Source organism: Canis aureus, chromosome 10, assembly GCF_053574225.1.
Source record: "Canis aureus isolate CA01 chromosome 10, VMU_Caureus_v.1.0, whole genome shotgun sequence".
Lineage (NCBI taxonomy): Eukaryota > Metazoa > Chordata > Mammalia > Carnivora > Canidae > Canis > Canis aureus.
This window is the reverse complement of record NC_135620.1, coordinates 23,897,614-23,912,185: the sequence shown is the minus strand read 5'-3', so window position 1 is coordinate 23,912,185 and position 14,572 is coordinate 23,897,614. Positions and strand designations below refer to the sequence as shown.

The 14,572-nt window shown below is 35.8% G+C and overlaps 1 protein-coding gene across 11 annotated transcripts in view; it reads left to right on the top strand.

Moving 5' to 3' along the window:
• Window positions 1-14,572, top strand: part of CDKL3 (cyclin dependent kinase like 3) — a 107,925-nt gene that overhangs the window by 76,533 nt on the left and 16,820 nt on the right. For 6 of the 11 annotated variants that reach the window (XR_013387668.1, XR_013387667.1, XR_013387672.1 and 3 more), the window contains one exon: window positions 3,360-3,569. The exons of 3 other annotated variants lie outside the window; for them this stretch is intronic. Coding sequence is in view for 3 of the 8 variants with exons in the window: in XM_077911695.1 (XP_077767821.1) it covers window positions 3,360-3,365 (6 nt within the window). In the remaining 5 variants the exon portion in view is untranslated. Of the gene's footprint in view, window positions 1-3,359; window positions 3,570-13,882; window positions 13,985-14,572 lie in introns of those variants that run through there. 2 more of the 11 variants (XR_013387669.1, XM_077911691.1) reach the window with 1 other exon arrangement.

Below are 14,572 nucleotides of genomic sequence, written 5' to 3'. Positions count from 1 at the left end.
CATGAATAAATATATAAAATCTTTTAAAAATGAATAAACAAATAAAATCTTAAAAAAAAAAAAAAGGTTGGGGGAATCCCTGGGTGGCTCAGCGGTTTGGCACCTGCCTTTGGCCCAGGGCGCAATCCTGGAGTCCCGGGATCCAGTCCCACGTCTGGCTCCCTGCATGGAGCCTGCTTCTCCTTCTGCCTGTGTCTCTGCGCCCCTCTCTCCCTCTCTCTCCCTATGTCTATCATGAATAAATAATAAATAAAATCTTTTAAAAAAAGGTTGGGGTTTACATTGGGTTTGAACTGAGGATGTAGTTATTTGGTACAGGCTAGAGGTCTTGTGCTATGGTACTATGCTAGATTTTCTAAAATGAAAATCTAGAACTCTTCTCCATGAGTTCATCATTCCCCAGGCACTGCTATCCTTCTCACATTGGCAAAATGCATCAAGATATTCTGCATCTGGGGACTCCTGGGTGGCTCAGTGGTTGAGTGTCTGCCTTCAGCTCAGGGTATGATCCGGGATCCTGGGATCGAGTTCTGCACTGGGCTTCCCATAGGGAGCCTGCTTCTCCCTCTGCCTATGTCTCGGCCTCTCTCTCTGTGTCTCTCATGAATAAATAAATTTAAAAATCTTAAAAAGATATATACGTTCTGCATCTAGATGGGTTTCTTGTTATTAAATATTTAATGATAATTATAGATAAGGCTGGATCCACATTTTCCTTAAATTGGCTTGTCTCTCATTCCAGAGTGTTACCTGACTTCATTAGAATCCAAGAGGCTGTATGATGTTGACAACAGCAGCAATGTGTGGGAAAGTTTTAAATGATGAACTCATTTTATTTGAAAGTTAGAGCCTATTAAGATTTTCTTTTTTCTGCTGCTGCTGCTGCTTGTTTGCTATGTTTTTTTTTTTAAGGAATTTGTCCATTTCACCTAAATTTTTTAATTTATTGGGATAAAATTGTTCATAATATTCTCATTATCTTATAAAAGTCTGTGGGATTTGTAATGAAGTCCTCTTTTTCATTTTTGGTGGTGGTAATTTCTATTTTCTCTCAATTTTTCTTGGTGAGTTTTGACAGAGGCTTATCAGTTTCAAAGTTTTCAATGAAGTTGATCCTTTCTCTCTTCGCTTTCTATGTCATTAAGGTCCACTTTTATCCTTGTTATTTCTTTTCCTTCTATCTTGGCATAAATTCTGTGTTCATTTTCTAACTTAAATTGTTATCAGCCATTGTTCTTTTTATAATAAGCATTTTAAAGCTATATATTTATCTCTAAACACCACTTTAACTGTGTCACACAAGCTTCTATATGTAGTATTTTCACTATTTTTGAGTAAAAGATATTTTCTAATTTCTCTTGTAATATCTGTTTTGACCCATAAGCTACCAAGACATTCTTAGTATCCAAATGTGAAAATCTTTGAAATTGGTATTTAGTTTAATTAGAGTGTGATCAGAGAATACAGTCTGTGTTATTTCAGTTCTTTGAAATGTATTGATTTGTTTTATGTGCCAATATATAGTACATTTTTGAACTTTAAAATATTGTGTATTCTCTAGTTGTTGGGTACAGTGTCACAGGCATCAGCTCAAGAGTGTTAATTGTGTTATTCAGATCTTTAAATCATTTCTGATTCTTTGGCCTGTGCCTCTTCTAACAGGTATTGATGGTATGTGTTAAAATTTCTGACTAAGATTATGGAGTTGTCTATTTCTCCTTTTAATTCTATCAGCTTATTTATTTATTTATTTATTTATTTATTTATTTATGATAGTCACAGAGAGAGAGAGAGCCCGGGAGCCCAATATGGGATTCGATCCCGGGTCTCCAGGATCGTGCCCTGGGCCAAAGGCAGGCGCCAAACCACTGCGCCACCCAGGGATCCCTATCAGCTTTTTTTTAAATGTACATTTAACGCTGTGTTTTTAGGTGCATAAAATACAGATTTATTACATTTTCCTGCTGAGTTATACCTTTTTAAATTATGAAATACTGTGTTTGTTCATTATGAAGTATTTCTATATACTAGCTTTTTCTTTTTAGATTTTATGTGGTACATTTTAATTTTTTTTTTACTTTGAATATTCCTATATATTTATATTTGACCTAAATGGTTCTTTTACAGGCAGTATATGGTTGAGTTTAATTGTTCTTAATCTAGTTTGACTGTTTATATCTTTTATTTGAAACATTTTATTTGGAGCCATTTATATTTAATATAGTTATTGATATGTTTGGTTTTAAATTTATTAGCTTACTATTTACTTTCCATTTATTCTTTTTATTTTTCTTCCTTTTATTGCTTTCTTTGGATTTATTGAGCTTTTTATTATTTAGTATTCCCCTTTATTCATTTGTTAATAATTATATATTCTTTCACAATTCTCTGTAGATTACTGCATGCACCTTTGATTACTAGAGTTTAATAATAAAATTAGTACTTTTACTTGTTTTTGGTCAATGAAAGGACCTGAAAATATTTTAACTCCTTTTACTTCTCTCCTAACTTATGTTCCATTTTTGTCACGTATTTTAGTTTTGTATATTTTAGTTCACTACTGTTTAATTTTTTATTTTTAAAAATATTTATTTATTTTAGAGTCAGAGAGCTAGTGCAAATGGAGGGGGGGTGGAGGCACAGGGTGAGAGAGAATCCCAAGCAGACTCTGCGCTGAGTGAGGAGCCCAAAGGGAGGCTGGATCCCACAACCCTGAGATCATGACCTGAGCCAAAATTAAGAGTCAGCAGCCCAGATGCCCCTATACTATTACTATTTTAGATGGTCAATACTTAATATTTTTTTGCCATTTTCCTCCCTGAATCTCCAGGCTTACATCTGGGATCATTTTTCTCTGCTTGAAAACTACCCTTTCATATTTCCTTTAGCACAGACCTGTTGGTGACAAATCCACATATTTATGTTTTTCTGAAAGTATCTGTATTTCATCTTTATTTTAGGGCTTTTGGGGTTGATTTTAAGACTTCAGTTGAGTGAGTTTTGGATTTTTTAGAAAAATATTTTATTTATTTATTCATGAGAGACAGAGAGGGGCAGAGACATAGAGGGAGAAGCAGGCAGTTCTAACACCATAGATTAGTTTTGCCCATCTTTAGACTTCATGAAATTTGAATCATATAAATAGAATACAGTATATATACTTTGGTGTGATGTTTTTGAGATTCATTCATGGTTTGCAGGTGTCAGTTGTTACTTTTTATGGCTATGTAGTGTTCTAGTGTATGGATATAAAACAATTTCTTTATCCATTCTCCTGTTGATGCATATTTGAGTTGTTTTAATGATGATGATGATTAAGGATGCTATGAGTTTTCTTGTACAAGCCTTTTTTTTTGTAGATATAAACCTCCGTTTTGAGTGGCTCATTTGGTTGGGCATCTGCCTTCAGCTTGGTTCATGATCCCCTGGTCCTGATATTGAGCCCTGCATCAGGCTTCCTGCTTGGGGAAGAGGGGAGTGCTGCTTCTTCCTCTCACTCTGCCTACCACTCCCTTTGCTTGTACTTTCTCTGTGTCAAATAAATGAACAAAATCTTTAAAAAAAATAAACCTCCATTTTTCTTGGGAAAATACTTAGAAGTGGAATTCCTGGGTCATAGGGTAGGTAGGTATATATTTAAAATTTTAAGAAACTACCAAACAATTCTCTAAAATGAGAGAACTGTTCACACACCCACCAGCAATGGATGAGAGTTCCAATTGTAGCACATCTTATAAAGTTTTGATATTAAAAGTCATTTTCATTTTATCCATTTTAGTGGATGTATAATAGTATCTCATTGAGGTTTTAATTTACATTTCCCTAGTAAATAATGATGTTAAACATCTTTTCACGTGCTTGTTGGACATCCTATCTTTTTTGTTAATTGTTCAAATATTCTGCACATTTTTTGCACATTATTAATTGGAATGTTTGCTTTTCTATTGATAGTTTTTAGAGGTCTTGATATATTCTGGATATAAGTCTTTTGTCACACATATGCATTATAAATATTATTTCCCAATGTGTGGTATGTCTATTCATTTTCTTAATGATATCTTCTTTTTAAGGTATAGTTTACATAAAATAAAATGCACAGATTGTGTTTAGCTTTATACATTGTGACAAATACACTTATGTAACGACTCAAAACAAAATATAGAACAATTATATCCCACCGTATCCTTTCTTCAGTTAATACCTCCTATCAGAGGCAACCACTATCTGACTTCTGTTACCACAGATTAGTATTATTCATGTTTGAACATTGTATAAATGGAATCATATAGTATATATGTAAATGAACCATATAGTATATATTCTTTTGTACTTTTTTTGACAGTGTTTTTGAGATTCATCAAAGTTGTACATGTATATTCAATTCTTCCTTTTTGGGATCCCTGGGTGGCGCAGCGGTTTGGCGCCTGCCTTTGGCCCAGGGCGCGATCCTGGAGACCCGGGATCGAATCCCACATTGGGCTCCCGGTGCATGGAGCCTGCTTCTCCCTCTGCCTGTGTCTCTGCCTCTCTCTCTCTCTGTAACTATCATAAATAAATAAAAAAAATTTTAAAAAATTCTTCCTTTTTTATAACCTTACTGAGATATATCTAATATATCTTAAAATTTGTCCATTTAAAGTAGTTCAGTCCTTTTTAATTGCTGAATAGTAGTCTCTTTTATGACTATGCCACAGTTACTTTATTTTTAAGATAATCTCTGCCCAACATGGGGCTCAAACTCATGACCCCAAGATCAAAAGTCACACACTCTACCCACTAAACCAGTCAAGCACCCCAAACTATTATTTACTTAAGTAAGCTCTATACCCAACATGGGGCTTGAACTCAGGACCCTGAGTCACATGTTCTACCAACTGATCCAGCCAGGTGTTCCAATATGTTTCTTTATCCATCCTTCACATGGGTAACTTCTTTATCCATTCTCCATTGAAACAATTTGGATTGCTTACAGATTTTTTAATTTTAATTTAAAAATATTTATTTGAGAGAGTGAGGAAGCGAGCATGAGCAGGGTGAGGGAAGAGCAGAGGGAGAGGGGAAAGGAGACTCCCCACTGAGCAGAGAGCCTGATGGGCTCAATTCCAGGACCCAGAATCATGACCTAAGCCAAAGGTGGATGCTTAACTGACTGAGCCACTCAGGCACCCTGCTCACAGATTTTTTAAAAACATTTTTTATTTGAGTATAATTGACACACAGTGTTACATTAGTTTGAGGTACATCATAGTGATTTGACAAGTTTCTACATTATGTTTCATTCACAAGTATAGCTACCATCTGTCACCATCACTATTACAAAGGCACTGAATATATTCCTTATGCTGTGCCTTTTATTCCTGTGACTTAATCAGTCCATAACTGGAAGACTGTGTTTTCTACTCCCCTTCACCACCCTCTGGCAATCATTAGTTTGTTCTCTGTATCTACAGGTCTGATTCTGCCTTTTTTTTTTTCTTAGATTCCACATATGAGTGAAATCACATGGTACTTGTGTTTTTCGGTCTGACTTACTTTACTTACCATAATATCCTCTAGCTTCATTCATGTTGTCGCAAATGACATGATCTCACTGTAATAATATGGTTGCATAATACTCTACTGTGTGTGTGTGTGTGTATATATATATATATATACACAACTTTTTATCCATTATATATATATAATGGATATATATATATATATATATATATATATATATATATATATATATACACACACACACACACAACTTTTTATCCATTTGGAGAACCCTGAGGCTGCTTTCATACCTTGGCTATTGTAAATAATGCTGCAGTAAACATAGTGGTACAGATATCTTTTGAAATTAATGTTTTAGTTTTCTTTGGGTAAATACCCAGTAGCGGAATGATTGAATCACATGATATTTTTATTTTTAATTTTTTGAGGAAACTCCATACTGTTTTCCACAGTGGTCGTACCAGTTTACATTCCCACCAACAGTGCACAAGCTTTCCTTTTCTCCACATCTTTGTCAACACTTGTTATTTCTTATTTTTATTTTAGCCATTCTGACAGGTATAAGGTGATAATTCATTGTGGTTTTGATTTGCATTTCTCTGATGACGAGTGATGTTGAGCATTTTTTCATGTGTCTGTTGGACATTTGTATGTCTTCTCTGGAAAAATGTCTTTTGAGGTCCTCTGACCTTTTTTTATTTGGATTGGTTTGTTGTTTTGGTGTTGAGTTGTGTAGTATATTGAATATATTGAATTCTTTATCGGATATAACATTTGCAAATATCTTCTCCCTTTTGGTAGATTGCTGTTTTGCTTTGTTGATGGCTTTCTTCACTGTGAGAAAGCTTTTTATTTTGATGTAATCCCAATAATTTATTTTTGTTTTGGTTTCCCTTGCCTCAGACATAAGGAGAAAAATGTTGCTGCAACCGATGTCCAAGAAATTATTGCCTGCGTTCTCTTCTAGGATTGTTACGGTTTCAGGACTCATTTTTAGGTCTTTCATCCATTTTGAGTTTTTGAATATGGTGTTAAAAACTAGTCTAGTTTAGGGATCTCTGGGTGGCTCAGAGGTTTGGTGCCTGCCTTTGGCCCAGGGCATGATCCTGGAGTCCCGGGATCGAGTCCCACGTCGGGCTCCCGGCATGGAGCCTGCTTCTCCCTCCTCCTGTGTCTCTGCCTCTCTCTTTCTCTCTGTGTCTATCATAAAAATAAATAAATAAATAAATAAATAAATAAATAAATAAATAATAAATAAATAAATCTTTAGAATGACTTTGAGATTTAAAAAAAAACTAGTTTAAAAAAACTAAAACTAAAATAAAATAAAATAAAACTAGTCTAGTTTCATTCTTTTACATTTAGCAGTTCAGTTTTTTACACTGCAGAGCTACATGTAAAGCTGTCTTTTCCTCCATTATATATTCTTGCCTGTTTGTTGTAGATTAATTGACCATATAAGCATGGGTTTATTTCTGGGCTCTCTATTCTGTTTCATTGACCTTCGTGTCTATTTTTGTTCTAGTACCATACTATTTTGATTACTACAATGGTATATCTTGAAATCTGTGACTGTGATACTTTTCAGCTTTGTTTTTCTTTCTTGAGATTATTTTGGCTATCCAGGGTCTTTTGTGGTTCCATGCACATTTTAGGATTATTTGTTCTAGTTCTGTGAAAAATACCTTTGGTGTTTTTTAAGATTGCATTGAATATGTAGATTGCTTTGGGTAGTATGACATTTTAACAATTTTAATTCTTCCAACCCATGAGCATGGAACATCTTTCCATTTGTGTCATCTTCAATTTCTTTCATTGGTGTTTTATACTTTTCATCATACAGTTCTTTCACCTCTTTGGTAAGTTTATTCCTAGGTTTTTAAAAATTCTTTTTGGTATAATTGTAAATGGAATTGTTTTCTTAATTTCTCTTTATATTACTTCATTATTAGTGTATAAAAACACTACCAATTTGTGAGTATTAACTTTGTATTCTGCAACTTTACTAAAGTCATTTCTTTCTTCTAGTAGTTTTTTGGTGGAGTCTTTAGGGTTTTTTATATATAGTATGATGTCATCTGCAAATAGTGACAGTTTAACTTTACCAGTATGAATGCTTCTAATTTCTTTTACTTGTTTGATTGCTGGGGTAGGACTTCCAGTACTATGTTAAATAGAAGTGGCAAGAGTGGACATTCTCGTCTTGTTCCTAATTTTAGAGGGAAATCTCTCAGTTGTTCACCATTGAGTAAGATATTAGCTGTGAGTTTTTCATATATGGCCTTATTATGTTGATGTATGTTCCTTCTAACCTACTTTGTTGAGAATTTTTATTGTGAATGGAGGTTGAATTTTGTCAAATGCTTTTTCTACATCATCTATTGAGATGATCATATGATTTTTATCCTTTTGTTGATGTGGTTGGTATATGACGTTGATTGTTTTATGAATATTGAATCTATGGATCCCCAGAATAAATGCCATTTGAATGTAGTGAATGGTTTATTAATGTATTGTTGTATTAGGTTTGGTAATATTTTGTTAAGGATTTTTACATCTGTGTTCATCAGGGATGTTGGCCTATAGTTCCCTTTTTTTGTGCTGTCTTTATCTGGTTTTTTATTTATTTATTTATTTATTTATTTATTTATTTATTTATTTATTTATTTATTATCTGGTTTTAGTATCAGGGTGATGATAGCCTCATAGAATGTATTTGGAAGTTTTCCTTCCTCTTTTGTTTTGTGGATAGTTTGTGGAGAATAGGTATTAACTCTTCTTTAAATGTTTGGTAGAATTCTGGGGTACCTGGATGGCTCAGTTGGTTAACTGTCCGTCTGCCTTTGGCTTAGGTGATGATTCTAGAGTCCTAGGCATGCTCCCTGCTCAGCGGGGAGGCTCTGCCCCCCCCCCCCCCCTTGTGCTCTTTCTCTCTTTCTCAAATGAATAAATAAAACATTTAAAAATTTGGTAGAATTCACCTGTGACTTTATCTGGTTTGGGGGGTTTTTTTATAGTTATTTTTATATTTAAAATTTTATTTATTTGAGACAGAGAGAAAGAGAGAAAGCATAAATGGGGATGAGGGGCAGAGGGAGAAGCAGAGCAGGGCTCCACTGATCAGGGAGCCCAACTTTGGGCTCAATTCCAGGACCCTGAGGTCATGACCTGAGCTGAAGGCAGATGGTCAACCAACTGAGCCACCCAGGCACCCCATATTTTTTGGATAGTTATTTGATTACTGATTCCATTTTGTTACTAGTAATTGGTCTGTTCAGATTTTCTATTTCTTCCTGATTCCACTTTGGAAGATTGTATGTTTATAGGAATTTATCCACTTCTTCTAGGTTCAGTTTACTGGCATATAATTTTTTTTGTAGTGTTATCTTATAATCCTTTGTATTTCTGTGATGTCACTGTTTATTTGGGTTCTTTTTCTTTTGTTCTTGATGAACCTGGCTAAAGACTAATTAATTTTGTTTATCTTTTCGAAGATACAACTCTTGGTTTCATTAATTATATTTTCTATCTACTTATTTATTTTTAGTCTCTGTTTTAGTCATTTATTTCTGCTCTGACCATTATTATTTCCTCCCTTTCTTGGGCTTTGTTTGTTCTCCTTTTTCTAGTTCCCTTAGATGTAAGGTTAAATTGTTTATTTGAGCTTTTTTTCTTGTTCCTTGAGATAGGACCTTGTTACTATATATTTCCCTATTAGAACTGCTTTTCCTGATATATGTTATATCCATCTGGTCTAATGTTGATGTCAATTCAAAGATACTGTTTCTTGGGGCATCCCTGGGTGGCTCAAGTTTAGTGCCTGCCCTTGGCCCGGGGAGTGGTCCTGGAGTCTTGGGATCGAGTCCCGTGTCAGGCTCCCTGCGTTGGAGTCTGCTTCTCCCTCTGCCTATGTCTCTGCCTCTCTCTCTCTCTGTGTCTCTCATGAATAAATAAAATATTTTTAAAAATTCAAAAATAATAATAATAAAATAAAAATAAATACTTTTCCTCTCCTCACCCATTTAACTGATTTGAAACCTGTGTGTAGTAAAAAAAAAAAAAAAAAAACTTTGTGTGTATGTGTGTGTGTGTGTGTTGGGGATGGAACCCAAAACTGAATACAAATAGTAACAAATGAGGGATCCCTGGGTGGCGCAGCGGTTTGGCGCCTGCCTTTGGCCCAGGGCGCGATCCTGGAGTCCCGGGATCGAATCCCACGTCGGGCTCCCAGTGCATGGAGCCTGCTTCTCCCTCTGCCTGTGTCTCTGTCTCTCTCTGTGTGTGTGTGATTATCATAAATAAATAAAAAAAAGAAAGTAAGGAGAGAAGACACAGCTCTTTCTTATAGCAGAATTCCATTTAATGAATGTAAAAGAAATGATGGAAAAAATCATTTGTCATCACACTAATAATTATTGCAGACAAGAGTCATTCATGGATGCTAAAACTAAATAGGATATTTGCGTAGTGTCAAAGTGTCTCTCACAGGATATTTATTAATTACAAAGGGAAAAGAGTAATTTTGCAGAGGAGAAACTTGTTAGAAAACACCTTAGTAAATTGGTCAAAGTGAATATTCTTAGTAATGGGACAAATTGACCTATTTGCCACCTGACAGGATGCAATGAAAATAACAGTATTTCCCTGATATTCCTACCAAAAACACATGACCTGAATCTAAACATGAGGAAATATCAGAAAAACTAAAATTTGGGGCACTATACAAAACAACTGGTCTGTAATATTCAAAAGAGTCAAGGCCTTTAAAGTCAAGGAAAGACTGAAGAACTGCTCTAAACTGAAAGAGAAAGACATCTGAAAGCCAAATAAAACACGTGATCTCTGACTGGAGTGTTTTGCTATGAAAGACATACTGGGGGATCCCTGGGTGGCGCAGCGGTTTGGCGCCTGCCTTTGGCCCAGGGCGCGATCCTGGAGACCCGGGATCGAATCCCACATCGGGCTCCCAGTGCATGGAGCCTGCTTCTCCCTCTGCTTCTCCCTCTGCCTGTGTCTCTGCCTCTCTCTCTCTCTCTCTCTGTGACTATCATAAATTAAAAAAAAAATTAAAAAAAAAGAAAGACATACTGGGACAATTGGAATAACCTGAATGAAGTGTGTGGATTCAATGACAATAATGTATTAATTTTCATTACCTGCTTTTGATTGTTGTATTGGGGTTAAGTAAGACAATACTATCGTTCACAGCAATTACATATACATTCTAAGTTATTTGGGGCATCATACCAGCAATTTAGTCTCAAATGGCTCAGGAAAAAACGTTCTTTGTACGATTTTTGTGACTTTGTTTACAAGTTTGAAATTATTTCAAAAGAAAACAATGTTCACATCAGCATTATTTGCATTAGCCCCGAACTGGAAACCACACAAATGTTCATCAACAGTACAATGGATAAATGAATTCTAGTATATTCTTATGGTAAAATATTATATAAAGCAACAAAATGAACAAAGTATAGCCAGATGCAACAACTTATACATATCTCATAAATATAATATTGGACAAATGAAGCCAAATATAAAAAAATACATTCTATATTCTGTTTTCATAAAGTTCAAAAGCAGGTAAAACTGATCTATAGTGACAGATATCATGATGGTGGTTACCTCCCAGAAAGCAGGAGACTGTAATTGGGAGAGGCACTAGAGGCTTCAAATGTATAGTAGTGTTCTATTTCTTGACTTGCATAGGAGTCATATGTGTTCTGTTCACTTTGTGATAAATCGTAGAACTCTTAAGATTTGTGCATTTTTGTATGTGCGTTATGTTTTTTTAAAAGATTTTATTTATTTATTCATGAGCGACACACAGAGAGAGGCAGAGACACAGGCAGAGGGAGAAGCAGGCTCCCTGCAAGGAGCCCCATCTGGGACTCAATCCCAGGACCCTGGAATCCTGGCCTGAGCCAAAGGCAGACGCTCAACTACCCAGGCGCCCTGAACTGAAGAAATTTTTTAAAGAACAGAACAAAACCAAAATAAAAGGAATGAGATAATGAGATAACAGAAATTAATGAAATGAAAAAATGGAGAAATAATAGAGAATATATATAATAGAGAACAAAGCCACAAGTTGATTTTTTATAAGATTAGTAAAATTGACAAGCCTGTCGTGAAATGGTTCAAGAAAATGGGGAAGAGGCAGGTAAGGTAAGAAACGTGAAGGTGAGGGACGCCTGGGTGGCTCAGCGGTTGGGTGTCTGCTGTTGGCTCAGGATGTGAGCCCAGAGTCCCCGGATCGAGTTCCCTGCGTGGAGCCTGCTTCTCCCTCTGCCTGTGTCTCTGCCTCTCTCTCTCTCTCTCTCTCTCTCTGTCTCTCATGAATAAACAAAATAATAAATAAATAAATAAATAAATAAATAAATAAATAAATAGGACTAAAAAATAGAAAGCCTGAATGATCCTATAACCAATCAAGAAATATAACCAATTGTTAAAACCCCAGGCCCAGAGTGTTTAAAAAATGTGTTCTTTCAGTAGAGCATGCTACTCTTTGTCTAAGGGTCCTAAGTTCAAACCCAGGTTGGACAAAGGGCTTGAAAATTAGCAAAACCAAAAAACAACAAAGTACGTTCTTCATACATTTAAGGATGAGTTAATTCCCAAATTGTACAGCTCCTCCAGAGAATAGAAAAAGGGGGACATAGCCCAACTCATCCTATGAGGCTAGAATGTAATCTCCACCAAGATAGAGATATTTTCTCTTTTGTTCATGATATGTCCAAGTGCCTAGAGTAGTGCCTTATGTATAGTGGGCATTCAAAAAAATTTTTTTAAAGATTGTATTTATTTATGAGAGACACAGAGAGAGGCAGAGACATAGGCAGAGGAAGAAGCAGGCTCCCTATGGGGTGCCTGATGCAGGACTCGCTCCCAGGACCCTGAAATCACACCCTGAGCTGAAGGCAGATGCTCAACCAATGAGCCACCCAGGCATCCCAATTCAAAAAATTTTTGATCAGTGAATGAACGTATGGAATAATCTTGAATCTAAAACCAGGGAAATTCAATAAAACAAAGATGATAGCTGACCATTATCATTTACATACAGATGTGAAAATCCTAAACACAATATTAGCAAGCAAAATTCAGAATATAGAAAAGTGATATTTGTATGACAACAAAGTTGTATTTGTCTCAGAATACAAGATTGATTGGGAAATCTATTACTGTAGTCTCCACTCTAACAGATTAAAGAGGATGGGAGGAACATGTTTATTTTAGACAAGTCAAGGCAGGTCACAATTGGGAAATTACATAACTTGCATTATTATATCTAAAATGTATAGCAAATTCCTCTAAAAATCAATATGAGAAAGACAACATTCCTACCCCCCAAATGAGCGACAGACAGAATCAGATATTCACAAAAGCAGGAAGGTGAATGAGCACTAACATGGCAAGAGCCTCAGCTTCATTAATAAGCAGGGAAATGGAAATTAAAACCTCAGATTCCGGGAACCCTGGGTGGCGCAGCGGTTTAGCGCCTGCCTTTGGCCCAGGGCACGATCCTGGAGACCCAGGATCGAATCCCATGTCGGGCTCCCGGTGCATGGAGCCTGCTTCTCCCTCTGCCTGTGTCTCTGCCTCTCTCTCTCTCTCTCTGTGTGACTATCATAAATAAATAAAAATTAAAAAAAAAAAACAACCTCAGATTCCAGTTCTCATTCTCACTCATTAGGCAAAACTAACTGTCAGTACCAAGTGTTGGTAAGGATACAGAGCACTGGGATCTTTCATATACTGCTGGTGGGAGTGTACATTGAGGCAAATGACTGTGGGAAATCTGTTATTCTCTAGTAAAGTGGTAGATGGACTTACCCTATGCCCAACTGTTCCTCTCCTTGATGTCTACTGTACCGAAAGTCTTGCACATGGACTTCAGGAGATAAATATAAGGATGTATACAGCAGTATTGTTTGTTATAGCAAAAACTGGAAAAAAAAAACTGGAAACAACCCAAAAGTCTGTCAGCAATAGAATTGGGTAAATAAATAGTAATTTAATACACACACAGTGAAAAGGAGTGAGCTGCAACACACGCATCAACAGCAATGAATCTCGTAATATCTCTCACGAAAAAGGCAAGTCAAGGTATGATTCCACATGTACAAGTTAAAAATATGCAAAACTCTATCTTAAGGTATCATTAAATTATAATAATAAACACAAAATTCAGGATAGCAGCTCTATCTACTGCGAATGTGAACAGAGAGAGTATACCAAGGAACTTCAGTGATACTAGTGCTGTCAGATTTTTTGAGTCATAGTTCAAGGGAGTTTGTTCTATTACTATTATTAAAGTATGTTAATTATATTTTTGTCAGTATGATTTTTTAGTAATAATAAAATATTTTAACAGAAAAAGAAGCAATTCTTACAAGTTGAGGGTTGGGGTGCCAATGGGTATTGTTCTTAGAAATCAATACAAGAAGTGCAGGACTCTTCCAGAACATTCCCACAGGTGATTATCCACTTTCTGTTTCATTTTTTAATTTTAATTTGTATGTGTCCTTTTATTGTGGAATATTTCACAAGTACAAAAGCACATAGAGGATAATAGACTAATCACATATGTGTTTATAACCTTATGTAAAATGTCACAAAGATAGTTGAAGCCCCCATGTAACCCTCCCCAATTACATTCCTCTTCCTGCACCCCAATAACCATGGTTCTGAAGTTTATATTTGTCATTCTCATACTTGTCTTCCTAACTTTATTCATAGATCCTTGAGAGTTTGTATTGTATTGCTTGACATGTTTGGCATTTTATATAAACGGCATCATTTATTATTTTTTTAAAAGATTTTATTTACTAATTCATGAGAGACACACAGAGAGAGGCAGAGACACAGGCAGAGGGAGAAGCAGGCTCCTTGCAGGGAGTCCAATGTGGGACTTGATCCCAGGACTCCAGGATCACACCCTGCGCCAAAGGCAGATGCTCAACCGCTGAGACACCCAGGCGTCCTTAAATGGCATTATTTAAGACCTATCCTTCTGCAACAGTTTTCCCCCAACCTTTTTTTGTTGATCCATGTTGATATATGG